A 26,329-nucleotide genomic window follows, 5' to 3' on the forward strand; every position below is an offset into this window, starting at 1 on the left:
ACTGATTTAACTCTCTGGACATGTTCTATTTTTCTTCTTAAATGTAGGTCTAACATTAAATATTTGTCAGTCTGCTGGCACTACACCTTTATGTAATGGATTGTTAGCAATGCATTGTATTGGCTCTGCTATCACTTCCCTGGCTTCTTTTAAAGCACATGAATGGAATCCATCCGGCCAAGAGTCTTATTCAATAATAATAATAAAAACAAAAAACTGCGGATGCTGGAAATCCAAAACAAAAACAGAAATACCTGGAAAAACTCAGCAGGTCTGGCAGCATCTGCAGAGAGGGACACAGTTAAAGTTTCGAGTCCGTATGACTCTTCAACAGAACTAAGTAAAAATAGGAGAGGGGTGAAAAGTAAGCTGGTTTAAGGTGTGGGGTTGGGGGGGGTGGGGGGGTGGGTGGTTGTAGGGACAAGCAAGCAGTGATAGGAGTAGATAATCAAAAGATGTCACAGACAAAAGAACAAAGAGGTGTTGAAGGTGGTGATATTATCTAAACGGATGTGCTAATTAAGAATGGATAGCAGGACACGCAAGGTACAGATGGCGCTAGTGGGGGTGGGGTGAAATAAGACCAAAAGGGCATAAAAGGTATAGATTTAAAAATAATGGAAATAGGTGGGAAAAGAAAAATCTATATAAATTATTGGAAAAAAACAAAAGGAAGGGGGAAAAAACGGAAAGGGGGCAGGGATGGAGGAGGGAGTTCAAGATTTACAGTTGATGAACTCAATATTCAGTCCAGAAGGCTGTAAAGTGCCTAGTCGGAAGATGAGGTGTTGTTCCTCAAGTTTGCTTTGAGCTTCACTGGAACAATGCAGCAAGCCAAGGACAGACATGTGGGCAAGAGAGCAGGGTGGAGTGTTAAAATGGCAAGCGACAGGGAGGTTTGGGTCATTCTTGCAGACAGACCGCAGGTGTTCTGCAAAGCGGTCGCCCAGTTTACGTTTGGTCTCTCCAATGTAGAGGAAACCGCATTGGACCTGAGAGAATGGAGTGCAGTAAGTTCAGAGAGAGACAGGTTAGAATGGGTGAGAGAGACAGAGAAATTGAGACGACTAATGTCGCGCCGACAGTTCTCAATGAAAAGATCAAGAGCAGGTAAGAATCCAGAGGGAGGGGTCCAGGTGGAGGGAGAATATTGGAGGTGGGTGAAAGGATCCGTTGAATGGGGAGAGGACTCCTGCCCAAAGAAGTGAGCCCGGAGACGAAGACGGCGGAAGAAGAGTTCAGCATCGTGCTGAGCCCGAAATTCATTGAGGTGAGGGCGTAAGGGTATGAAACTAAGTCCTTTGCTGAGCACTGAACTTTCAGCATCGGAGAGGGGAAGGTCGGGGGTATAGTGAATACACGGCTGGGGCTGGGATTGGAAGATGGGGTGGGGACGGAGGGACATGCAGGGGTGGAGGGTCCTAGATGGGTGTGGGTGTCGATGAGTTGTTGGAGCTTGCGTTCTTTTGCACTTAAGAGAAAGAGATAATGTTTCTTGTTGAGGTGTTGGATGAGCCGAAGAATAAAATGAAACTGGGGGCACTTGCAGCTTTGAAAAAGGGTACGGCGGTGCTGTTGGAGGGAGAGGGTGGTGCTGTTGTTGTCTGGCGCACTGACCCACACCTCGCGGAGGCTGAGCGTCAACTCGCGGACACTTCCTCCTACCTCTCCCTGGACCATGACCCCACCACTGAACATCAAGCCATTGTTTCCAGGACTGTCACTGACCTCATCTCCTCTGGGGATCTTCCTCCCACAGCTTCCAACCTGATAGTTGCCCAACCTCGGACGGCCCACTTCTACCTCCTACCCAAAATCCACAAACAGGACTGTCGCGGTAGACCGATCATGTCAGCCTGTTCCTGCCCCATGGAACTCATTTTTTGCTATCTTGACTCCATTCTCTCTCCCCTTGTCCAGTCCCTTCCAACTTACATCCGTGATTCTTCTGACACCTTACGTCATGCCAATAATTTCCAGTTCCCTGGCCCCAACCGCTTCCTCTTCACCATGGACGTCCAATTCCTCTACATCTCCATACCCCACCAAGATGGTCTGAGGGCCCTTAGCTTCTTCCTCGAACAGAGGCCCGAACAATCCCCATCCACCACTACTCCTCCGTCTGGCTGAACTTGTTCTCACACTGAACAATTTCTCCTTCAACTCCTCTCACTTCCTCCAAATAAAAGGTGTGGCTATGGGTACCCGCATGGGCCCCAGCTATGCCTGTCTCTTTATGGGGTATGTGGAACATTCCTTGTTCCAGTCCTACTCTGGCCCCCTCCCACAACTCTTTCTCCGGTACATCGATGATTACTTCGGTGCTGCTTCATGCTCTCGCGGGACCTGGAAAAATTTATTAATTTTGCTTCCAATCTCCACCCGTCCATTTTCACGTGGTCCATCTCTGACACTTCCCTTCCCTTCCTTGACCTTGCTGTCTCAATCTCTGGTGATAGACTGTCCACCAATATCCATTACAAGCCTACCGAATCCCACAGCTATCTCGACTACAGCTCCTCACACCCTGCTTCCTGTAAGGACTCCATCCCATTCTCTCAGTTGCTTCGCCTCCGTCGCATCTGTTCCGATGATGCTACCTTCAAAAACAGTTCCTCTGACATGTCCTCCTTCTTCCTTAACTGAGGTTTTCCACCCACGGTTGTTGACAGGGCCCTCAACAGTGTCCGGCCCATCTCCCGCACATCCGCCCTCACACCTTCTCCTCCCTCCCAGAAACATGATAGGGTCCCCCTTGTCCTTGCTTATCACCTCACCAGCCTCCGCATTCAAAGGATCATCCTCCGCCATTTCCGCCAACTCCAGCATGATGCCACCACCAAACACATCTTCCCTTCAGCCCCCCTGTCAGCATTCCATAGGGATCATTCCCTCCGTGACACGCTGGTCCACTCTTCCATCACCCCCTACTCCTCAACCCCCACCTACGGCACCTCCCCAAGTATATGCAAAATATGCAACACCTGCCTCTTCACTTCCTCTCTCCTCACTGTCCAAGGGCCCAAACACTCCTTTCAAGTGAAGCAGCATTTCACTTGCATTTCCCCCAACTTATTCTACTGCATTCGTTGCTCCCAATGCGGTTTCCTCTACATTGTAGAGAGCAAACGTAAACTGGGCGACCGCTTTGCAGAACACCTGCGGTCTGTCCGTAAGAATGACCCAGACCTCCCTGTCGCTTGCCATTTTAACACTCCACCCTGCTCTCTTGCCCACATGTCTGTCCTTGGCTTGCTGCATTGTTCCAGTGAAGCTCAACACAAACTTGAGGAACAACACCTCATTTTCCGACTAGGCACTTTACAGCCTTCTGGACTGAATATTGAGTTCAACAACTTTAGATCTTGAACTCCCTCCTCCATCCCCGTCCCCTTTCCGTTTCTTCCCCCTCCTTTTTGTTTTTTCCAATAAATTATATAGATTTTTCTTTTCCCACCTATTTCCATTATTTTTAAATCTATACCTTTTATGCCCTTTTGGTCTTATTTCACCCCACCTCCACTAGAGCTATCTGTACCTTGAGTGTCCTGCTATCCATTCTTAATTAGCACATTCTTTTAGATAATATCACCACCTTAAACACCTTTGTTCTTTTGTCTGTGACATCTTTTGATTATCTACTCCTATCACTGCTTGCTTGTCCCTACAACCACCCCCACCCTCACTTCTCCCCCCACCTTAAATCAACTTATATTTCACCCCTCTCCTTTTTTTACTTAGTTCTGTTGAAGGGTCATGAGGACTCGAAACATCAACTTTGTTCTTCTCCACCGATGCTGCCAGACCTGCTGAGTTTTTCCAGGTATTTCTGTTTTTAAGAGTCTTATTCTCTTTGAGTTTGATTAATTTAATATCTCTCCTCTTTTTATTCTAAATCTGATTATACAACTACTAATCTCATATTTTAATCTTATGTCTACTTCATCTGACTCTCCAGTAAACACTTGTAAGTTTCCTCTCTGACATTTTTTTGCCAATCATTTTAAGATTGTACCTTCTGGTTCCTGGTGGAGGTATTAAATGAATATACTCTGTATCTGTCTTTAGCAAGGAAGATGCTATTCATGACATATGGTAAAAGATCAGGTAATTCAGACACTAGAAGGGTTTAAAATTGAAAAGTTGGTATCAGAAAGGTTATCTGTACTTGAAGTTGATAAGGCACCGAGACCAGATGAGATGCATCTGAGGGCAGTGAGGGAACTGAGGGGGGAAGTTGCAGAGGCACTGGCCATAATTTTTCAGCCCTCCTTAGACTCAGGGATGATCCCAGCGGACTGGTGATTTGCAAACTTTACATCCCTGTTCAAAAAAGTGCGTAAATATAATCCTAACAACTACAGACAGCAGTTTAACTTTGTGGTGGGGAAACTTCTAGAGACAATAAATCAGGAAAAAAAATTAGAAGTCACATGGACAAATGTGGATTAATTAGGGAAAGTCAGCATTGATTTCTTAAGGGTAAGCCATGTTTAACTAACTTGCTGGAGTGTTATAAAGAGGTAACAGGGAGGGTTGATGAGGACAATGCTGTTGACGTGGTGTACATGAACTTCCAAAAGGTGTTTGACACAATGCTGCACAATGTACTTGTAAGCAATGTTTATAGCTGATGGAATAAAGGGGCCAGTAGCAACATGGATACAGAACTGATTGAGCAACAGGAAACAGAGTAGTGGTTAGTGGATGTTTTTCATGCTGGAGAGAGGTTTGTAGTGGAGTTCCCCAGGGGTAAATGTTGGGACCCTTGCTTTTCCTGATATGTATTAATGATCTAGACCTTGGTGTATAGGGCACAATTTCAAAGTTTTCAGATGATACAAAACTTGGAAGTATTGAGAGCTGTGAGAAGGATAGCGTTGAACTTCAAAAGGTCATAGAAATGTTGGTGGAATGGACGGACAGGTGGTAGATGAAGTTTAATGCAGAGAAACGCAAAACTATTCATTTTGATAGGAAGAACATGGAGAGACAGTGTAAAACCAAGCTACAACTCCAAAAGGGGTGTAGGATCTGAGGGACCTGGGTGTATATGTGCATAAATCATTGAAGGGAGCAGGGCAGTTAATGGTTAATAAAGCATACAGTGTTCTTAGCTTTATTAATAGGGCACAGAGTACAAGAGCAAGAAAATTACGTTGAACTTGTGTAAATCACTTTGGTCATTGTGCTTTAGGAAGGATGTGAAGGCACTAGAGAGGGTACAGAAAAGATTCATGAGAATTGTCCAGAGATGAGGAGCTTCAGTTGTAAGGATAGATAGTTGGGACTGATTTGCTTAGAGAGAAAAAGGCTGAGAGGAGATTTGATAGAGCTTTTCAAAAGTCATGAGGAGTCTGGACAGAGTAGATAGGGAGAAACTGTTCCCACTCATGACAGGATCGAGAACAAGAGGGCACAGATTTAAAGTAATTAGTAAAAGAAGCAACAGTGATATCAGGAGAAACTTTTTCACTGAGTGAACGGTTAAGGTGTAGAATGCACTGTCTGAGAGTGTGGAGGATGCAGGTTCAATTGAAACATTCAAAAAGGCATTAGACTGTTATCTGAAAAGGAAACAATGTACAGTGTACGTGGAGAAGACAACAGAATGGCACTAGGTGAATTGCTCATTCGGAAATTCAGTACAGACAATGGACTAAAAAGCCTTTTTCTGTATTGTAGCAATTCTGTGATTCTATCACTGGAGCAACTTCTCCCACTCTACGAGAACAGCACTCAGTAGATTGCTCATTTGGAGAGCCAGTGTAGACATGATGGGTGAAATGGACTCCTTTTGCACTGTAAAAATTATGTGAAATTCTGTGAAAACCCCATTTAATTTTGTTCTTCTATTAAATCTCCCCTTAACCTCCTCTGCTGTCAGGAAGATAACCTTTCTCACCTTGCAACTTAAAATCCTCTCCTGGATGCAATACTAATAAATCTCCTCTGCACCCTCTTTTAAGGGTCCAATATCCTCTCTAAAGTGGACACAATACTTCAGATGAGGCCTGACCAGTAATTTATAAAGGTTTAGCATGACATCCTTGCTTTTTTACTCTATTCCTCTGTATAAAATCCAGGATCTCTTATGCATTTTAACAGTTTTATAAAACTTATTCTGCCACTTGCACCCATTTGAGTATGTGAACTGCCAGATTTATCTGTACCTTCACTCCCATTCAAATTGCATCATTTACACTACCCCTCATTCAACATGTATCACATGACTCTTCTTGAGAAAGCTATAGTCTGTAGCATCTCAGTATAAGCTGTTGCCCAGATTTTGCATCTTGCATTGTTACCATTGGTTGCAACAACAATTTATTACCCACAAGGATGAATTTCCATGGTTTGAATTGCTTCTTTTCTGGGCCAGAGAGCTCAGCTGACATTGCAAGAACATAAACCTTGTCATTTAAAAGTTAGTTCTGCTGTTAATTAGCAGCCCAAACTTTTTGTGCTGAGTTTAATTGGCAGTTAATCTGCAAGTGTAGTAATTTCTTGAAACTCACAGGGAGGCTCAGGGCACAGTGATGCAAAGCATCCAGCAACCTTTGGAGATTTGCAACTCGCGGGGTATCTTATCCTCTCTCACAAGTTGCTGGACTATTTACACGTTAGTAACACTATTGAATTCATCAATTTATTGGCTACAAAATCTAGACCAATGTTTGCTTCTATTGTAATCTTTTCATATCTTGTCAATTTGGGCAATTGCTACTTGACATGCTTTCTGGTTTGATTTTTGTTTAATATTCTACTCACCTACTTTGTACCGGTCCTAATATCTCCTTATGTGGTTCAGTGTTAAATTTTGTCTGATAACGGTCCTGTGAAGTGTCTTGGGATGTTTCTATTACACTATATAAGTGCAAGTTGTTGTTTAATTAGCATGATAAAGTACCATGCCTACCCTCTCTAAACCAGGATTTCAGACTGCAGCATTCATCATCTTTTTTATATAAGGAATAGAATCAACTTGAATATGGAATTAGTGGTGCAGTAACCAGGAATTTTATACTGGCTTGAGAACCTCTCACCCACTTTTACAGACTTTGATGAAACAAGGGGTCATGCATCTCCTCCTTCTTCTGCACCCTAAAAGATTTCTACTTACTATAGTTTCCAAAAAGCCATGACAGGTTCATTACCCAGGTCCAGGTTAAATAGCAATTAGTATCCCATTGATAATGGGATACTAATCGGCCCCCAGGTTGCACAAATTCAGAAGCCTCCCAGCCGGCACATCAGCTACTAATTGCAGGGTTTCCAGCAGAAACCGGCATTAAGTCACAATGCTCCGACTCCATTCTCATCAGACAGGTTCAAATCGGCACAGGATTCCAGTCTATAAATGTCACTTGGTACAGGTATAAACCAGTTACAATAGGTGAACAAAGAAACAAAAAATCTTTTGAAATACTGTTCATGAACAAGACGGTTTACATAAAAGTCAAATATTGGAAGCTTTATTAAAGGAACAGAGTATAAAGGAACATTAATAGACATGATTGCTGGCAGACTTTCCTTTTGTTGATGTCACCTTGCTAATAATTTGATGATCACATTGTTGGATGACACACAGGTTTTAGTGTTACTGGATGACAAAGCAGCATCACAAGGAATACAATAAAATCATGTAATAATACCAGCCACACAGTACCAGACTGTGCATTAACTTTCACTTCAGCACATGGGACATTCTGCCCAGGCAGAATGCAGGATGTCTTATTCAAATTCTTAACGGATACTTGAAATGCTGGAGTCTAGAAAGATCGTCCAAGTCTTTACCGCAACAGCCTTGCTAAAACAGGAGTGATTAAACTCTAAACCACTGGATTCAAAGGCAATATTCTGTAGGTTAGACTGCAGTTTCCAAACCTGACGCAACAAAGATATGGCAAGCATTGGAAGGGCAGTGATTACCAGAATAGTCAAACAGTGATGGATTAGTACAATAATCATCCTCTGCCCAATATGTACACATCACCTTCCTGGAATTTGGAGCAGAGATAGACCTTGTTTGTTGATGGGACCTATGGATGTTATTTGTGTAGGAGGAACTCTGAGGAGGTGCCAGTGGGGTGAATTCTGATACAAAGTCCTTCTTGGATTGCCTAAGGATATCCTGTGACCAAACAAAAGCAGTTATTAGTTTTACGAGGAACAAAATTAGAACAATCTTACCATTGGAGATTCCACAATTCACAATCATAGGTTACGGGATTGTGGGTCTATTAGGAAAGGGGAGATTGTGGAAAGGGAAGTTATAGGATTGTGGGTGTTTTGTGGAATGGGAGGCTGTGGGTGGATTGGGGAAGGGTAGATTATGGAATTGTGGGTGGATTGGGGAAGGGTAGATTATGGAATTGTGGGTGGATTGGGGAAGGGTAGATTATGGAATTGTGGGTGGATTAGGGAAGGGTAGATTATGGAATTGTGGGTGGATTGGGGAAGGGTAGATTATGGAATTGTGGGTGGATTGGGGAAGGGTAGATTATGGAATTGTGGGTGGATTGGGGAAGGGTAGATTATGGAATTGTGGGTGGATTGGGGAAGGGTAGATTATGGAATTGTGGGTGGATTGGGGAAGGGTAGATTATGGAATTGTGGGTGGATTGGGGAAGGGTAGATTATGGAATTGTGGATGGACTGAGGAAGGGTAGATTATGGAATTGTGGGTGCATTGCAGAAGGGGAGATTGTGGGTCAACTGGGGAACAGGAGGGCTGGTTTAAGTCAAATGTTCCTTGAAGAGCTGGTCTCTGAAAGTTCCAGCAGGTAGAAACACTGGTGGTCACTGTCTCTCCTTCCCCTCATCATCTATACTTCTTGCTGTTTAGGTGGTGGTGAGGGCTGTGTCATTATGTTGACAAAGTTGTAGAGCACGCAGCAAGCAACGACAGATCTGGCAATCCATGTGAGGGTGTGCCACAAAGCTCTCTGGGCAGCACAGACAGAATCCTAGCTTGAGCACGCCAATTGTTTGCCCGACGATGTTCCTTATTGCAGCTTGGGTTTCATTGCGGGCCTGCTCTGTGTCTGTGCCCGGGCTCCTAACAGGAGTTGTGAGCCATGCCCAGAGTCTACATACCTTTTCAGCCAATAGCCAGGCTGTAACCTGGAGGTCTGGTTTGAATAAAGAGCACTGGCGCAGGATGGAAGTTAAAACTACTGCTAGCACAGCGGTCAGAGAATTCTCTCTATCAATAGGGAAGAAAATGTAACTGTTCTTCCCAGTAGAGAGAGTCCCTGGAACTTCCCAGTTAATATTCTGAAAGATGTAGCTGATGTTACAAAGAGCCCATAGCCTAAAGGTTAAGAGCCACAGTGATCTTGACAATCATAGGCACTTCCAAGGCCTGGTGGAAGGTTGGAGCTGTAGCTGCACTGGATGACTTGGCTCAGTGACAGTCTCCTCGATGAAGCAAAGGTACCTCAGGTACCCCCTCTGTGAGGTAAATGTAGAAGAAATGCTCCCGGAAAATGTGTTACGACTCCAGCCTGTTGTTCAATGCAATTCTCCCTCCCTCTCGCTCTTCGCTATCTTCCTTGTTGCATCCCTTCCCCCAGCAATGAGATCACCCATTACTGCAGCCAAACTATTTCTGAGGCAGCCAACAACAACTGTGCAAAGTGAACCTTCTGAGAGTCAAAAAACGTCCAGAAGCTAACAAGTTAACCAGCAGCCTGAAATGAGAAACCAGCAACTGGTTTCACACGATACCTTTAACTACTGCTGGAGAGAGGGCTTCCTCCTTACTGCCACTTTGTGTTATGTAAAGTTAGCACTGGATCAGTAAAGCGCTGGGGTGATCAATAATGGAAAACGGGAAGCTAGCAGAAGCACGGGACCCTAATTTGAAGATGGAGCTGAGATAGAAAATCAGCCATGGTCGTTATTCTATATATAAATAAAACATACCCAATAGATTTAAAGTACCTGATATGTAAACCCTGTAGATTAAGTGTACCTGGTAATATGTACCCTATAGATGGAAAGTGCCCAAAATATATTCACTATTGATTACAACTGCCCCGCAATATATACTCTACAGTTTAAAAGTGTAGTTTACCACTGTATACCTGCAGAAGTGCTGTTGTGTATATACTTTGCAAATTGAAATGCTGACAACTGCTCATTTCAAAACAGTTCCACTTTTTGATTACTGTTTATCAAGATGAATCAAGACCAGATCCCATTAGTCACTAGGTGTTAGCTGAAACTTTCCTCACAGGGTGCTCAGGTGTCAGATGTTAGGGAGAGAAGCAGAGTGGAGCAGACCTGCAGGAGGAACACATAGTGGGGAGCAGGTAAATACAGCCTATGAAGCGCTGAAACACGGCACTGACCTTCAGGGAGAGAGGTGGACCTTGTGGGAGGAACATCGACTGGGGGAGAGCAGGTGCGTCCAGAGTTTGGAAAAAAAGGTGAACAGGGACATCACAGGAAAGCTGGTTGGTGAGTAACTGCTGTTAGGGTGTGTGTGTGTGTATATATATATATATATATATATATAAAGTGCTGGAAATCAGAAAAAGATAATTTTTGAAATAACCCTTAAGTGGCTACCTTATAATTGATTGAGAGACAATAGCAAAAGGAAAGTAGGAAGCTGATGAGTCTACTGTTTCATTTTTAAGTGGTGGCAGTTATACTATGGTTTAAATTATTACAGTAAGTGGTAGTGAAGGAGAGACATTAATTTTAAAAATTAAGAAAATAATTAATTAGTTAATTAGAACACAATAAGGATGACAGGGCAGGTGATGTGTTGCAGCTGCAGTATGCAGAGGCTGATGAACACCAGTGTGATCCAAGGCAACATCTGCAGGAAGTGAAGAACAGCTTCAGTTCAGTTCAGTAAGCTGCAAACCCAGCCATAGACGCTGCAATGCATCAGGGATGCATAAAGTTACCCAGACATTTTGTTCCAGAAGGCAGTCACACCCCTTAGGATAGGGTCGTCTGATTTGTTCCATGGTCAGGGACAGAAGGATGTGACTGCTGTTATGAATGGCCCCCAGGCGAGGTCCCCCAATGTGTTAACTTCCTGAAAAGGACCTCAGTTTTGTTACACTCCCAGGTGAGGAGGAATGAGCTGGCTCCCCTTCTTTATTCAACGCCCTCGGTTGGTCACAACAAGGCTAATTTACAGGAGATCCCTTCCCTGTGGATATGTTTTTCCAGTCCAAATGTATTTATTTTTTTTAGAAGGAGCCAATTTAGCCAGGCTTTCTTGAGTCAAAGAAAGAGTAAGTTTATTAGTTACTAAAACCCAAGAAAAATAATAAAAATACAACACACATGCACACAGATCAGAAATGAGAAGTTAAGAGTCCAAAATAAAAGTTAAAAAAATATATAAATCAGTCATTGGCTTGTCCCATGAGGCATAGATGGTGTTACGTTATGGCCGTTAAGTTGGGTGATTCCGATAGAGCTAACTTTGGCAATTTTGCAGAGGTGTGGAGACACTTGGTCCTGCAGGGTGGCTGAAAGGTGGTACAGGAAGCCATTCAAGTGATGGAGTAAATATGAATGCAGTGGTAGTAGGAGATAGTCTAATCAGGGGGGTAGACATAGTTTCTCTGCAGATGACATGAGGGATGCAGAAGGCTCCGTTGCCTGTCCGGTGCCAGTGTTTGGGGCATCTGCTCGGGGCTAGAGAGGAACTTGCAGTGGGAGGGTAGGAACCAGTGGGTGTGGTCCATGTGGGTACCAATAACATAAGTAGGTCTAGTAAAGAGGTTCTGCATAGGGAGTATGACCAGCTAGGGGCTAAATTAAAAAAACAGAATGTCAAAGATAATAATCTTTGGATTATTACCTGAGCCATGGGCAAATTGGCATAAAGTGAATAAGATTAGAGAGATGAATGCATGGTTCAAAGAGCGAGAAACACAGATTTTGATTCATGGGGTATTGGCATCAGTACTGGGAAAAGTGGGAGCTATGACATTGGGATGGGCTTCACCTGAACAATACACGGACTAGTGTTCTGGCATGTCGTATAACAAGGGCAGTAGAGAGGGCTTTAAAGTAAATTGTAGGGGGAAGGGATCATGTGAGAGGAGATGTAGAAAATCAAAGGGAAACAACAAGGTAATAGAGCAGGGTAGCAATTTACCAGAGTGTGGCAGGAAGGGACAGAGGAACAAACTCAAGTGTGGACCACCAGATAAGGCCAAAGATTGGAAAAATGCTAAAAGTACAAAGTTAAAGGATCTATATCCGAATGCGCACACCATCTGTAACAGAATAGATGAACTGTTGAATAGAAATAAATATGTATGACCTGAAAGCCATTACAGATACCTGGTTGCAAGGTGGCCAAGGCTGGGGTTTGAATATTGAAGGGTATTTGACATTTCGGAAAATCAGGAAGCTAGAAAAAGGAGGTGGATTAGTTTTGTTAATTAAGGATCTCATTATACAGTAACGAGAGATTGCATTAGCTCAGAAGAGCAAGATGTAGAATTAGTTTGTGTAAAGATAAGAAATAGGAAAGACAAGAATGCACTGTGGGATTACTTTATAGGCCCCCTAACAGTAGTTACACTGTAGGCTAAAGTGTACAGGAAAAAATTAATGGAATGTGTCAGGAAGGTACCACGATAATCATGGATTACTTTATGCCACATGTAGATTGGGCAAATCATATTGGCAAAGGCAGCCTGGGAAATGGCTTTGTTGAGTGTATTCAGGACAATTTCTTAGAGCAATATGATCCAGAGCTAATTAGGGAGCATTCGAGATCTAGTAATGAGAAATGAGACAGAATTAATCAATTACCTCATGATAAAGGGGCCTCCAGGCTACAGTGATCATAACATGATAGAATTTCATATTCAGTTTGAAGGGGAAAAGTGAGAGTCTAAGGCTATTGTTTTAACTCTAAAGACAAGTAATTATAAGGGTATGAAGGCAGAACTAGCTAAAATGAACTGGAAAACTAGGTTGAAAAGTCAGACAGTAGAGATGCAGTGGCAGATCTTTATGATGATATTTAATAACTCTCAGCAAAGTTATCCCAGGGAGAAAGAAAGACTCTTTGAGAAGGATGTATCACCTGCGGCTAAATAAGGAAGTTAAGGATAGTATCAAATTGAAAGGAACACTGTACAAATCTATGAAGATTAGTGGTAGGTCAAAAGATTGGACAGATTTTAAGAGCTAACAAAGATGACTAAAAGAATAATAGAGAGAGAAAGTAGAGTTCGAGAGAAAGCTAGCTAGTAGTATAAAAGCAGATAATAAAGAGTTTCTACAAGTATTTAAATAGGAAAAGATTAACTGAAGCTAGTTTTGGTCCTCTAGAGAAAGAGTCTGGGGAATTGATAATGGAAATCAAGGGAATGAGACATTGAACAGGTATTTTGTATCTATCTTCACTATAGAAGACTTAGAAAACTTCCCAAAGAAACTTGAAAATTAAGAGGTGAATGGGAGGAACTTAAAACAATCACCACCAGCAGGAACAAGGTACTGGGAAAACTATTAGACCTAAAGGCTGATAAGTCACCAGGACCAGATGGTCTGTATCCTAGGGTCTTAAATGAAGAGGCTGCAGAAATAGTAGAAGCATTGGTTATAATCTTTCAAAATTCCTTAAATTCTCAAGGGTCCCAGTGGATTGGAAAATACCAAATGTAATACCTTTATTCAAGAAAGGAGGGAGACAGAAAGGAGGAAACTGTCGGCCTGTTAGCTTAACATCTGTTATATGGAAATTGCTAGAATCCATTATTAAGGAGTTTCTAACAGGATACTTAGAAAATCATAATGTGATCAGGCAGAGTCAACATGGTTTTGTGAAAGGGAAACCATCTTCAACTAATTTATTAAAAATTTATTTGAGGAGGTAGCAAGCAAGGTGAATAAAGGGGAACCTGTCAATGAGTCCCAAAGAAGAGTCATATTAGACTCAAAATGTTAACTCTGTTTCTCTCTCCACAGATGCTGCCAGACCTGCTGAGATTTTCCAGCACTTTGATTTTTTAAATTTTATAACCTGTCGATGTGGTGTACTTGGATTTCCAAAAGGCATTTGATAAGGTGCCGCATCAAAGGTTACTACACAAGATAAGAGCATAGGATGCAGGTGGTAACATATTTGCATGGATAAAGAATTAGTTATCTAATAGGAAGCAGAGAGTTGGGGTAAATGGATCATTTTCGGGCTGCCGCAGAGGTCAGTGCTGGGCCCTCAGCTATTTGCAATCTATATCAATGACTTGGATGAACGTTCAGAATTTATGGCAGCTAAATTTGCTGATGACACCAGGGTAGGTAGGAAAGTAAGTTATCAAGAGGAGTCTGCAAGGGGACATAGATAGGTTAAGTGAGTGGGCAAAAATTTGGAATTTGAAATATAATGTGGAACATGTAAATTTGTCTACTTTGGTGGGAAAAACAAGAAAACAGTATAATATCTAAATGGAGAGAGAGGGATCTGGTTGCCTTGGTATATAAATCCCTAAAAAGTTCATATGCAGATGCAGCAAGCGACTAGGAAGACAAATGGAATGTTGGTGTTTATTACAAGGGGAATTAAATAAAAAGTAGGGAAACTTTACTGCAACTGTACAGACCCATCTGGAATACTGCGTACAGTTTAGGTCTCCTTATTTGAAAAAGGATATAATTGCATCAGAAGTAGTTCAGAGAAGGTTCACCCAGCTCATTCCTGGGATGAAGGGGTTATCTTAGGAGGAGAGGTTGGCCAGGTTATGCCTACACCGTTGAAGTTTAGAAGACTGAGAGGTGATCTTATTGAAAGCTATAAGATCCTGAGGGGATTTTTTTTTTATTCGTTCATGGGATGTGGCTGGCTGGGCCAGCATTTATTGCCCATCCCTAATTGCCCTTGTTCAGAGGGCATTTAAGAGCCAACCGCGTTGCTGTGCATCTGGAGTCACATGCAGGCCAGACTGGGTAAGGATGGCACATCTCCTTCCCTAAAGGACACTAGTGAACCTGATGGGTTTTTACAACAATCAACAATGGTTTCATGGTCATCATTAGACTTTTAATTCCAGATTTTTATTGAATTCAAATTCCACCATCTGCCCTGGCGGGATTCGAATCCCAGAGCATTACCCTGAGTCTCTGGATTACAAGTCTAGCACCAATACCACTACGTCAGAGTGCTGAGAGGATATTTCCCCTTATGGGAGAGGCTAAAACTAAGGGACAAAGTTTAAGAATAAGAGGTCTCCCTTTTAAGATGGAAATGGGAAAAAATTTTCTCTCAGAGGGTTATCAGTGTGTGGAATTCTCTTCCCCAGAGATCAGCGGAGGCTGGGTCACTGGACTTATTCAAGGCTGAGTTAGATAGACACGGGAGTCCTGCGTTATGGGGGCAGTGGGCAGGAAGGGAAGACAGGAAAAGTGGAGTTGAGACCACAGCCAGATGAGCCATGAGCAGGCTTGAAGGGCCAAATGGCCCACTCCTGCTCGTATGTCATATGTTATTATGACTTTCCAGGAAATAGAGCAGATATCCCGATTACAAAGGTAAACCAGGTTTTCACTGAAATTCTGGCAACCAGCACTGTGGTTGTACTTGTACCAGACTGCAGAGGTTCAAGAAGGCAGCTCACCACCACCTTCTCTAGGGCAATTAGGGATGGGCAATAAATGCTGGTCTTGCCAGTACCACCCACATCCCGTGATAGAATAAAAGTAAGTTAAGGCAATGCAGCAGGAGCTGCTGTGGTGAAATTCCCAGTCCATGCCACAATCTTCAGAACAGCTGGTCTGCCTGCTGTTTCAGCTATTCGTGTTTGTCATATCCACTGAAAATACCACAACATTAATGAGGTCTGAAGAACAGTGAGGCAAGGGGGTACACATTGTGTGGTACATGCTAAATCACATCTGTGTTGCTGACCCCACCAGCGTTTGTAGGATTAAGCAGAGGACCCTTCAGTAGCAAGGCAATAGTGTGCCCATGCCAACAAAAGTTCACCTCCAGTGCCTGCCTACCCAGGAAGGCCTGCCATACCAGCTGATGTTAGCCTGCTGGGAAGGTTATGGGCCCCCAAAACACAAAGAATACGTTCCCCATCAGCTCCTTTATAAGGTGTCAGAAACACTTAAATGCTGGAGGGCCTGGAGTCTAGGCCATGAACCTGGCACCCTCAGATTAGGTCTACATGTTTTCTCTAGTGGTCTGGTTCCAAGGCGTATCACTAAATGGAGTGCTGCAATGTAGGAAATGACTGTCTACAGTCCCTGGTCCAGCCCTTCTGCACCAATTGCATATTAAGGGGCACATGCATATGATACCATTTATAAGGGCCCGTGGTAAACCTAATGTCGGGCTGGGGCCTGGATTCTCTAGCTTCAGGATTAACTGTTGGCCCTTCTGATGCCAGAGATGTGTTGTAATTTTACAGAAGTATGAGTTTTTGAAGCATTGGTTTTTCAATTGGCTCAAAATATGGTTGCGTTCCTTGTTACACCAGAGAATAAACAAGAAAATATGTAGAGAGAAGCAGGCAGAGTGGAAAATTATGAATTATCAAAAATATGTGGCTATTACCCAACACTACATTACGCCTCAGCAGTTGATTGCACTCTCCAAAGAAGTGGTTTCACGTTGTTTTCAGAACCTGTTATTACATTGCCAGCTTTATCTTTGAGCATCTCCTGCAATGAGGAGAAACTCCTTTTAAAGCAAGAAGATGTTTACGTTAAACAGGAGGAAACATTCCCCACAATGGGCTTCTCTTTATAAAAGCATACATAAACGCTCATTTTTCTTAAACTAAATGTTCAAATTTAACAAGCATTCGATTTATTAACCTATTTAAAGCACCTGAATTTGGATCTGGATTATAACCCAAATCGGTTAAATAAAGTAAAAACATTGAAATTCCAGGTGCTCCAATCCATCGCTGGAAATGTGCTGCCAAATGGAATTTTTTCATCACAGTGCCACAGCTACGACCCCAACCCAATCTCCGGACTGTGTTTTTCCAGAGAAGCTTCAATAATATATGCCCAATTTGGGCAACAATCTCACACAAGTTACATATTTGATTTAATTACAATTAGCCCCAAATGGATCTGTACATACTCACCTGTACCCCAATTCCATATTATATGCAAGGTATGTCTCTCTCTTTACCCAAGCTTAATATTATATACACATCTGTCCTTACTCTAGCTCATTGTTGTAAAATAGGGAAACCCAGTAGCTAATCTGTGCAAATCAAGGTCCCACAAACCAGCAATGTGATAATTACTATACAATCTGTTTTGGTGCTGTTGATTGAGGGATAAGTATTGGTCAAGACACTGGGGAGAACTCCCGTTTTTTAAAATAGTGGTTGGGGGATCTTTTACGCCCACCTGAGGGGTCAAATGAGGCCTTAGTTTAACGTCTCACACAAAAAATGGCACCTCTGAGTGTGCAGCATTCAGTACTACACTGAAGCCTGCCCTATGTGCTCAAATCTCTGGAGCAGGGCTTGAACTCATAACCTTGTGACTCAGAATCAAGAATGCTACCCATTAGCATGAAGCTTCCTCATCCCAGGCAGATTTACACACAACCTCTCTTCACTGCAAGACCCAGATTTATATGCCTGTTCAGTTTTGCAATTGGTTAAGTTATTTTACACAGAATCTTCTCCTGTACTTTTGCTTATTAGAAGAGCAATGAAGTTATGCCCGGTGAGTTAGGCAGCACTGTCCACCAGTGCGTCACACTAAGCAGAAGGACACATTCCTCCAGTAGTCCCAAAGGTAATGCTTATGGAGGCTGCAGTTTATCACGGAAGCATCACTGACCTATGTCACATGCTGCAAATGGAATTAGTCCACTTCCCCTCCAGTTCCCACACATGGTTGTAAAGGTTCTTATTGCCCTTAGCTTTTATGCTATGAGGTTATTCCAGGCTGCTACTTAGGACATTGGTAACTTTTGCAGTCAGATTTGCATTGATACAGAAAGCAATTCACAAATGTCTTGTTTACCAGACCAAACAATTTCATCTCCTTCTCCATGGAAAACCAACAGCCACAGACAACACATTGTGGGACAATACCCAATGGTCCAAGGAGTCATAGATTGTACTGGCATGGCTCAGCATGGGTCCTTGTTCCATTTCATGACTAAAATCATGAGAAAGAGATTTCGTTCTGGGTCTCTAACTGGTTTGGGACCAATAGCTTTGCATTATACAAATGAAAGCTCACTTGCTGTCAGTTACCATGATGCATTGATTTTAAGGTACTGAATGATGTCAAACTGCTTCACCCAGGAAGGTAAGTGCATGGGCAGCTCCTCAGAGATTAAGGCTATCCTTTGGTTCATGATACCTGTGTATTTTCCCAAGATACCAGCTGACATCAATATTATGACATTCATTCATGTGTCAAAATAATAACTGAGCATATAATCAGTAAACTATCATAAAGGCAGTATTGAGTGAGCGCTGCACTGCAGGAACGCAATATTGAGGGAGCGCTGCAATGTTGGAACACAATATTGAGGGAGCACTGCACTGTTGGAACGCAATATTGAGGGAGCACTGCACTGTTGGAACGCAATATTGAGGGAGCACTGCACTGTTGGAACGCAATATTGAAGGAGCGCTGCACTGTTGGAACGCAATATTGAGGGAGCGCTGCAATGTTGGAACACAATATTGAGGGAGCACTGCACTGTTGGAACGCAATATTGAGGGAGCACTGCACTGTTGGAACGCAATATTGAGGGAGCACTGCACTGTTGGAACGCAATATTGAAGGAGCGCTGCACTGTTGGAACGCAATATTGAGTGAGCGCTGCACTGTTGGAACGCAGTATTGAGGGAGCGCTGCACTGTTGGAACGCAGTATTGAGGGAGCGCTGCACTGTTGGAACGCAATATTGAGGGAGAGCTGCACTGTTGGAACGCAATATTGAGGGAGCGCTACACTGTTGGAACGCAGTATTGAGGGAGCACTGCACTGTTGGAACGCAATATTGAGTGAGCACTGCACTGTTGGAATGCAATATTGAGTGAGCACTGCACTGTTGGAACGCAGTATTGAGTGAGCGCTGCACTGTTGGAATGCAATATTGAGGGAGCGCTGCACTGTTGGAAAGCAATATTGAGGGAGCGCTGCACTGTTGGAACGCAATATTGAGTGAGCACTGCACTGCTGGAACGCAGTGTTGAGGGAGCACTGCACTGTTGGAACGCAATATTGAGTGAGCACTGCACTGTTGGAACGCAATATTGAGGGAGCGCTACACTGTTGGAACGCAGTATTGAGGGAGCGCTGCACTGTTGGAACGCAATATTGAGTGAGCACTGCACTGTAGGAACGCAATATTGAGGGAACGCTGCACTGTTGGAACGCAGTATTGAGGGAGCGCTGCACTGTTGGAACGCAATGTTGAGTGAGCACTGCACTGTTGGAACGCAATATTGAGGGAGCACTGCACTGTTGGAACGCAGTATTGAGAGAGCGCTGCACTGTTGGAACGCAGTATTGAGGGAGCGCTGCACTGCTGGAACGCAGTATTGAGGGAGCGCTGCAGTGTTGGAACGCAGTATTCAGGGAGCGCTGCACTGTTGGAACGCAGTATTGCGGGAACGCTGCAGTGTTGGAACGCAGTATTGAGGGAGCGCTGCACTGTTGGAACGCAGTATTGAGGGAGCGCTGCAGTGTTGGAACGCAGTATTGAGGGAGCGCTGCACTGTTGGAACGCAGTATTGAGGGAGCGCTGCAGTGTTGGAACGCAGTATTGAGGGAGCGCTGCACTGTTGGAACGCAGTATTGAGGGAGCGCTGCAGTGTTGGAACGCAGTATTGAGGGAGCGCTGCACTGTTGGAACGAACTATTGAGGGAGCGCTGCAGTGTTGGAACGCAGTATTGAGGGAGCGCTGCACTGTTGGAACGAACTATTGAGGTAGCGCTGCAGTGTTGGAACGCAGTATTGAGGGAGCGCTGCACTGTTGGAACGCAGTATTGAGGGAGCGCTGCACTGTTGGAACGCAGTATTGAGGGAGCGCTGCACTGTTGGAACGCAGTATTGAGGGAGCGCTGCAGTGTTGGAACGCAGTATTGAGGGAGCGCTGCACTGTTGGAATGCAATATTGAAGGAGCACTGCACTGTTGGAACGCAATATTGAGGGAGCACTGCACTGTTGGAACGCAATATTGAGTGAGCACTGCACTGTTGGAATGCAATATTGAGTGAGCACTGCACTGTTGGAACGCAATATTGAGGGAGCGCTGCACTGTTGGAACGCAATATTGAGTGAGCGCTGCACTGTTGGAATGCAGTGTTGAGGGAGCACGCACTGTTGGAACGCAATATTGAGTGAGCGCTGCACTGTTGGAACGCAATATTGAGGGAGCACTGCACTGTTGGAACGCAGTATTGAGGGAGCGCTGCACTGTTGGAATGCAGTATTGAGTGAGCGCTGCACTGTTGGAAGGCAGTATTGAGTGAGCGCTGCACTGTTGGAACGCAGTATTGAGTGAGCGCTGCACTGTTGGAACGCAATATTGAGTGAGCGCTGCACTGTTGGAACGCAGTATTGAGGGAGCGCTGCACTGTTGGAATGCAGTGTTGAGGGAGCACGCACTGTTGGAACGCAATATTGAGTGAGCGCTGCACTGTTGGAACGCAATATTGAGGGAGCGCTGCACTGTTCGAACGCAGTATTGAGTGAGCGCTGCACTGTTGGAACGCAGTATTGAGTGAGCGCTGCACTGTTGGAACGCAATATTGAGTGAGCGCTGCACTGTTGGAACGCAGTATTGAGGGAGCGCTGCACTGTTGGAACGCAGTATTGAGGGAGCGCTGCACTGTTGGAACACAATATTGAGTGAGCGCTGCACTGTTGGAACGCAATATTAAGTGAGCGCTGCACTGTTGGAACGCAATATTGAGTGAGCGCTGCACTGTTGGAACGCAGTATTGAGGGAGCGCTGCAGTGTTGGAACGCAGTATTGAGGGAGCGCTGCACTGTTGGAACGAACTATTGAGGGAGCGCTGCAGTGTTGGAACGCAGTATTGAGGGAGCGCTGCACTGTTGGAACGAACTATTGAGGGAGCGCTGCAGTGTTGGAACGCAGTATTGAGGGAGCGCTGCACTGTTGGAACGCAGTATTGAGGGAGCGCTGCACTGTTGGAACGCAGTATTGAGTGAGCGCTGCACTGTTGGAACGCAGTATTGAGGGAGCGCTGCACTGTTGGAACGCAGTATTGAGTGAGCGCTGCACTGTTGTAACGCAGTATTGAGGGAGCGCAGCACTGTTGGAATGCAGTATTGAGGGAGCACTGCACTGTTGGAACGCAGTATTGAGGGAGCGCTGCACTGTTGGAACGCAGTATTGAGGGAGCACTGCACTGTTGGAACGCAATATTGAGGGAGCACTGCACTGTTAGAACGCAGTATTGAGGGAGCGCTGCACTGTTGGAACGCAATATTGAGTGAGCACTGCACTGTTGGAACGCAGTATTGAGTGAGCGCTGCACTGTTGGAACGCAGTATTGAGGGAGCGCTGCACTGTTGGAACGCAGTAATGAGGGAGTGCTGCACTGTTGGAACGCAGTATTGAGGGAGCGCTGCACTGTTGGAACGCAATATTGAGTGAGCACTGCACTGTTGGAACGCAGTATTGAGTGAGCGCTGCACTGTTGGAACGCAGTATTGAGGGAGCGCTGCACTGTTGGAACGCAGTATTGAGGGAGCACTGCACTGTTGGAACGCAGTATTGAGGGAGCGCTGCACTGTTGGAACGCAGTATTGAGTGAGCGCTGCACTGTTGGAACGCAGTATTGAGGGAGCACTGCACTGTTGGAACGCAGTATTGAGGGAGCGCTGCACTGTTGGAACGCAGTATTGAGGGAGCACTGCACTGTTGGAACGCAATATTGAGGGAGCACTGCCCTGTTAGAACGCAGTATTGAGGGAGCGCTGCACTGTTGGAACGCAATATTGAGTGAGCACTGCACTGTTGGAACGCAGTATTGAGGGAGCGCTGCACTGTTGGAACGCAGTATTGAGGGAGCGCTGCACTGCTGGAACGCAGTATTGAGGGAGCGCTGCAGTGTTGGAACGCAGTATTCAGGGAGCGCTGCACTGTTGGAACGCAGTATTGCGGGAACGCTGCAGTGTTGGAACGCAGTATTGAGGGAGCGCTGCACTGTTGGAACGCAGTATTGAGGGAGCGCTGCAGTGTTGGAACGCAGTATTGAGGGAGCGCTGCACTGTTGGAACGCAGTATTGAGGGAGCGCTGCAGTGTTGGAACGCAGTATTGAGGGAGCGCTGCACTGTTGGAACGCAGTATTGAGGGAGCGCTGCAGTGTTGGAACGCAGTATTGAGGGAGCGCTGCACTGTTGGAACGCAGTATTGAGGGAGCGCTGCAGTGTTGGAACGCAGTATTGAGGGAGCGCTGCACTGTTGGAACGAACTATTGAGGGAGCGCTGCAGTGTTGGAACGCAGTATTGAGGGAGCGCTGCACTGTTGGAACGAACTATTGAGGTAGCGCTGCAGTGTTGGATCGCAGTATTGAGGGAGCGCTGCACTGTTGGAACGCAGTATTGAGGGAGCGCTGCACTGTTGGAACGCAGTATTGAGGGAGCGCTGCACTGTTGGAACGCAGTATTGAGGGAGCGCTGCAGTGTTGGAACGCAGTATTGAGGGAGCGCTGCACTGTTGGAATGCAATATTGAAGGAGCACTGCACTGTTGGAACGCAATATTGAGGGAGCACTGCACTGTTGGAACGCAATATTGAGTGAGCACTGCACTGTTGGAATGCAATATTGAGTGAGCACTGCACTGTTGGAACGCAATATTGAGGGAGCGCTGCACTGTTGGAACGCAATATTGAGTGAGCGCTGCACTGTTGGAATGCAGTGTTGAGGGAGCACGCACTGTTGGAACGCAATATTGAGTGAGCGCTGCACTGTTGGAACGCAATATTGAGGGAGCACTGCACTGTTGGAACGCAGTATTGAGGGAGCGCTGCACTGTTGGAATGCAGTATTGAGTGAGCGCTGCACTGTTGGAACGCAGTATTGAGTGAGCGCTGCACTGTTGGAACGCAGTATTGAGTGAGCGCTGCACTGTTGGAACGCAATATTGAGTGAGCGCTGCACTGTTGGAACGCAGTATTGAGGGAGCGCTGCACTGTTGGAATGCAGTGTTGAGGGAGCACGCACTGTTGGAACGCAATATTGAGTGAGCGCTGCACTGTTGGAACGCAATATTGAGGGAGCACTGCACTGTTGGAACGCAGTATTGAGGGAGCGCTGCACTGTTCGAACGCAGTATTGAGTGAGCGCTGCACTGTTGGAACGCAGTATTGAGTGAGCGCTGCACTGTTGGAACGCAATATTGAGTGAGCGCTGCACTGTTGGAACGCAGTATTGAGGGAGCGCTGCACTGTTGGAACGCAGTATTGAGGGAGCGCTGCACTGTTGGAACACAATATTGAGTGAGCGCTGCACTGTTGGAACGCAATATTGAGTGAGCGCTGCACTGTTGGACCGCAATATTGAGTGAGCGCTGCACTGTTGGAACGCAGTATTGAGGGAGCGCTGCAGCGTTGGAACGCAGTATTGAGGGAGCGCTGCACTGTTGGAACGAACTATTGAGGGAGCGCTGCAGTGTTGGAACGCAGTATTGAGGGAGCGCTGCACTGTTGGAACGAACTATTGAGGGAGCGCTGCAGTGTTGGAACGCAGTATTGAGGGAGCGCTGCACTGTTGGAACGCAGTATTGAGGGAGCGCTGCACTGTTGGAACGCAGTATTGAGTGAGCGCTGCACTGTTGGAACGCAGTATTGAGGGAGCGCTGCACTGTTGGAACGCAGTATTGAGTGAGCGCTGCACTGTTGTAACGCAGTATTGAGGGAGCGCAGCACTGTTGGAATGCAGTATTGAGGGAGCACTGCACTGTTGGAACGCAGTATTGAGGGAGCGCTGCACTGTTGGAACGCAGTATTGAGGGAGCACTGCACTGTTGGAATGCAATATTGAGGGAGCACTGCACTGTTAGAACGCAGTATTGAGGGAGCGCTGCACTGTTGGAACGCAATATTGAGTGAGCACTGCACTGTTCGAACGCAGTATTGAGTGAGCGCTGCACTGTTGGAACGCAGTATTGAGGGAGCGCTGCACTGTTGGAACGCAGTATTGAGGGAGTGCTGCACTGTTGGAACGCAGTATTGAGGGAGCGCTGCACTGTTGGAACGCAATATTGAGTGAGCACTGCACTGTTGGAACGCAGTATTGAGTGAGCGCTGCACTGTTGGAACGCAGTATTGAGGGAGCGCTGCACTGTTGGAACGCAGTATTGAGGGAGCACTGCACTGTTGGAACGCAGTATTGAGGGAGCGCTGCACTGTTGGAACGCAGTATTGAGTGAGCGCTGCACTGTTGGAACGCAGTATTGAGGGAGCACTGCACTGTTGGAACGCAGTATTGAGGGAGCGCTGCACTGTTGGAACGCAGTATTGAGGGAGCACTGCACTGTTGGAACGCAATATTGAGGGAGCACTGCACTGTTAGAACGCAGTATTGAGGGAGCGCTGCACTGTTGGAACGCAATATTGAGTGAGCACTGCACTGTTGGAACGCAGTATTGAGTGAGCGCTGCACTGTTGGAACGCAGTATTGAGGGAGCGCTGCACTGTTGGAACGCAGTATTGAGGGAGCGCTGCACTGTTGGAACGCAGTATTGAGGGAGCGCTGCACTGTTGGAACGCAGTATTGAGGGAGCGCTGCACTGTTGGAACGCAATATTGAGTGAGCACTGCACTGTTGGAACGCAGTATTGAGTGAGCGCTGCACTGTTGGAACGCAGTATTGAGGGAGCGCTGCACTGTTGGAACGCAGTATTGAGGGAGCACTGCACTGTTGGAACGCAGTATTGAGGGAGCGCTGCACTGTTGGAACGCAGTATTGAGTGAGCGCTGCACTGTTGGAACGCAGTATTGAGGGAGCGCTGCACTGTTGGAACGCAGTATTGAGGGAGCGCTGCACTGTTGGAACGCAGTATTGAGTGAACGCTGCACTGTTGTAACGCAGTATTGAGGGAGCGCTGCACTGTTGGAATGCAGTATTGACGGAGCACTGCACTGTTGGAACGCAGTATTGAGGAAGCACTGCACTGTTGGAACGCAGTATTGAGGGAGCACTGCACTGTTGGAACGCAGTGTTGAGGGAGCACTGCACTGTTGGAACGCAATATTGAGGGAGCACGGCACTGTTGGAACGCAGTATTGAGGGAGCGCTGCACTGTTGGAACGCAGTATTGAGGGAGCGCTGCACTATTGGAACGCAGTATTGAGGGAGCGCTGCACTGTTGGAACGCAGTATTGAGGGAGCGCTGCACTGTTGGAACGCAGTATTGAGGGAGCGCTGCACTGTTGGAACGCAGTATTGAGGAAGCGCTGCACTGTTGGAACGCAGTATTGAGGGAGCGCTGCACTGTTGGAACGCAGTATTGAGGGAGCGCTGCACTGTTGGAACGCAGTATTCAGGGAGCGCTGCACTGTTGGAACGCAGTATTGAGGGAGCGCTGCAGTGTTGGAACGCAGTATTGAGGGAGCGCTGCACTGTTGGAACGCAGTATTGAGGGAGTGCTGCACTGTTGGAACGCAGTATTGAGGGAGCGCTGCACTGTTGGAACGCAGTATTGAGGGAGCGCTGCAATGTTGGAACGCAGTATTGAGGGAGCGCTGCACTGTTGGAACGCAGTATTGAGGGAGCGCTGCAGTGTTGGAACGCAGTATTGAGGGAGCGCTGCACTGTTGGAACGCAGTATTGAGGGAGCGCTGCAGTGTTGGAACGCAGTATTGAGGGAGCGCTGCACTGTTGGAACGAACTATTGAGGGAGCGCTGCAGTGTTGGAACGCAGTATTGAGGGAGCGCTGCACTGTTGGAACGAACTATTGAGGTAGCGCTGAAGTGTTGGAACGCAGTATTGAGGGAGCGCTGCACTGTTGGAACGCAGTATTGAGGGAGCGCTGCACTGTTGGAACGCAGTATTGAGGGAGCGCTGCACTGTTGGAACGCAGTATTGAGGGAGCGCTGCAGTGTTGGAACGCAGTATTGAGGGAGCGCTGCACTGTTGGAATGCAATATTGAAGGAGCACTGCACTGTTGGAACGCAATATTGAGGGAGCACTGCACTGTTGGAATGCAATATTGAGTGAGCACTGCACTGTTGGAATGCAATATTGAGTGAGCACTGCACTGTTGGAACGCAATATTGAGGGAGCGCTGCACTGTTGGAACGCAATATTGAGTGAGCGCTGCACTGTTGCAATGCAGTGTTGAGGGAGCACTGCAC

General features: G+C 45.8%; 1 protein-coding gene across 5 annotated transcripts in view; it reads right to left on the bottom strand.

Moving 5' to 3' along the window:
- The window catches only part of atp11a (ATPase phospholipid transporting 11A), a 375,081-nt gene that overhangs the window by 12,684 nt on the left and 336,068 nt on the right, over positions 1-26,329 (bottom strand). For 3 of the 5 annotated variants that reach the window (XM_041199614.1, XM_041199610.1, XM_041199615.1), the window contains one exon: positions 7,460-8,134. The exons of 1 other annotated variant lie outside the window; for it this stretch is intronic. In XM_041199614.1, coding sequence (XP_041055548.1) covers positions 7,993-8,134 — 142 coding nt within the window. In that variant the 3' untranslated portion in view covers positions 7,460-7,992. Of the gene's footprint in view, positions 1-7,459; positions 8,135-16,555; positions 16,663-26,329 lie in introns of those variants that run through there. One more of the 5 variants, XM_041199612.1, reaches the window with a different exon arrangement.

This window comes from Carcharodon carcharias, chromosome 11 (genome assembly GCF_017639515.1).
Source record: "Carcharodon carcharias isolate sCarCar2 chromosome 11, sCarCar2.pri, whole genome shotgun sequence".
Classification (NCBI taxonomy): Eukaryota; Metazoa; Chordata; class Chondrichthyes; order Lamniformes; family Lamnidae; genus Carcharodon; species Carcharodon carcharias.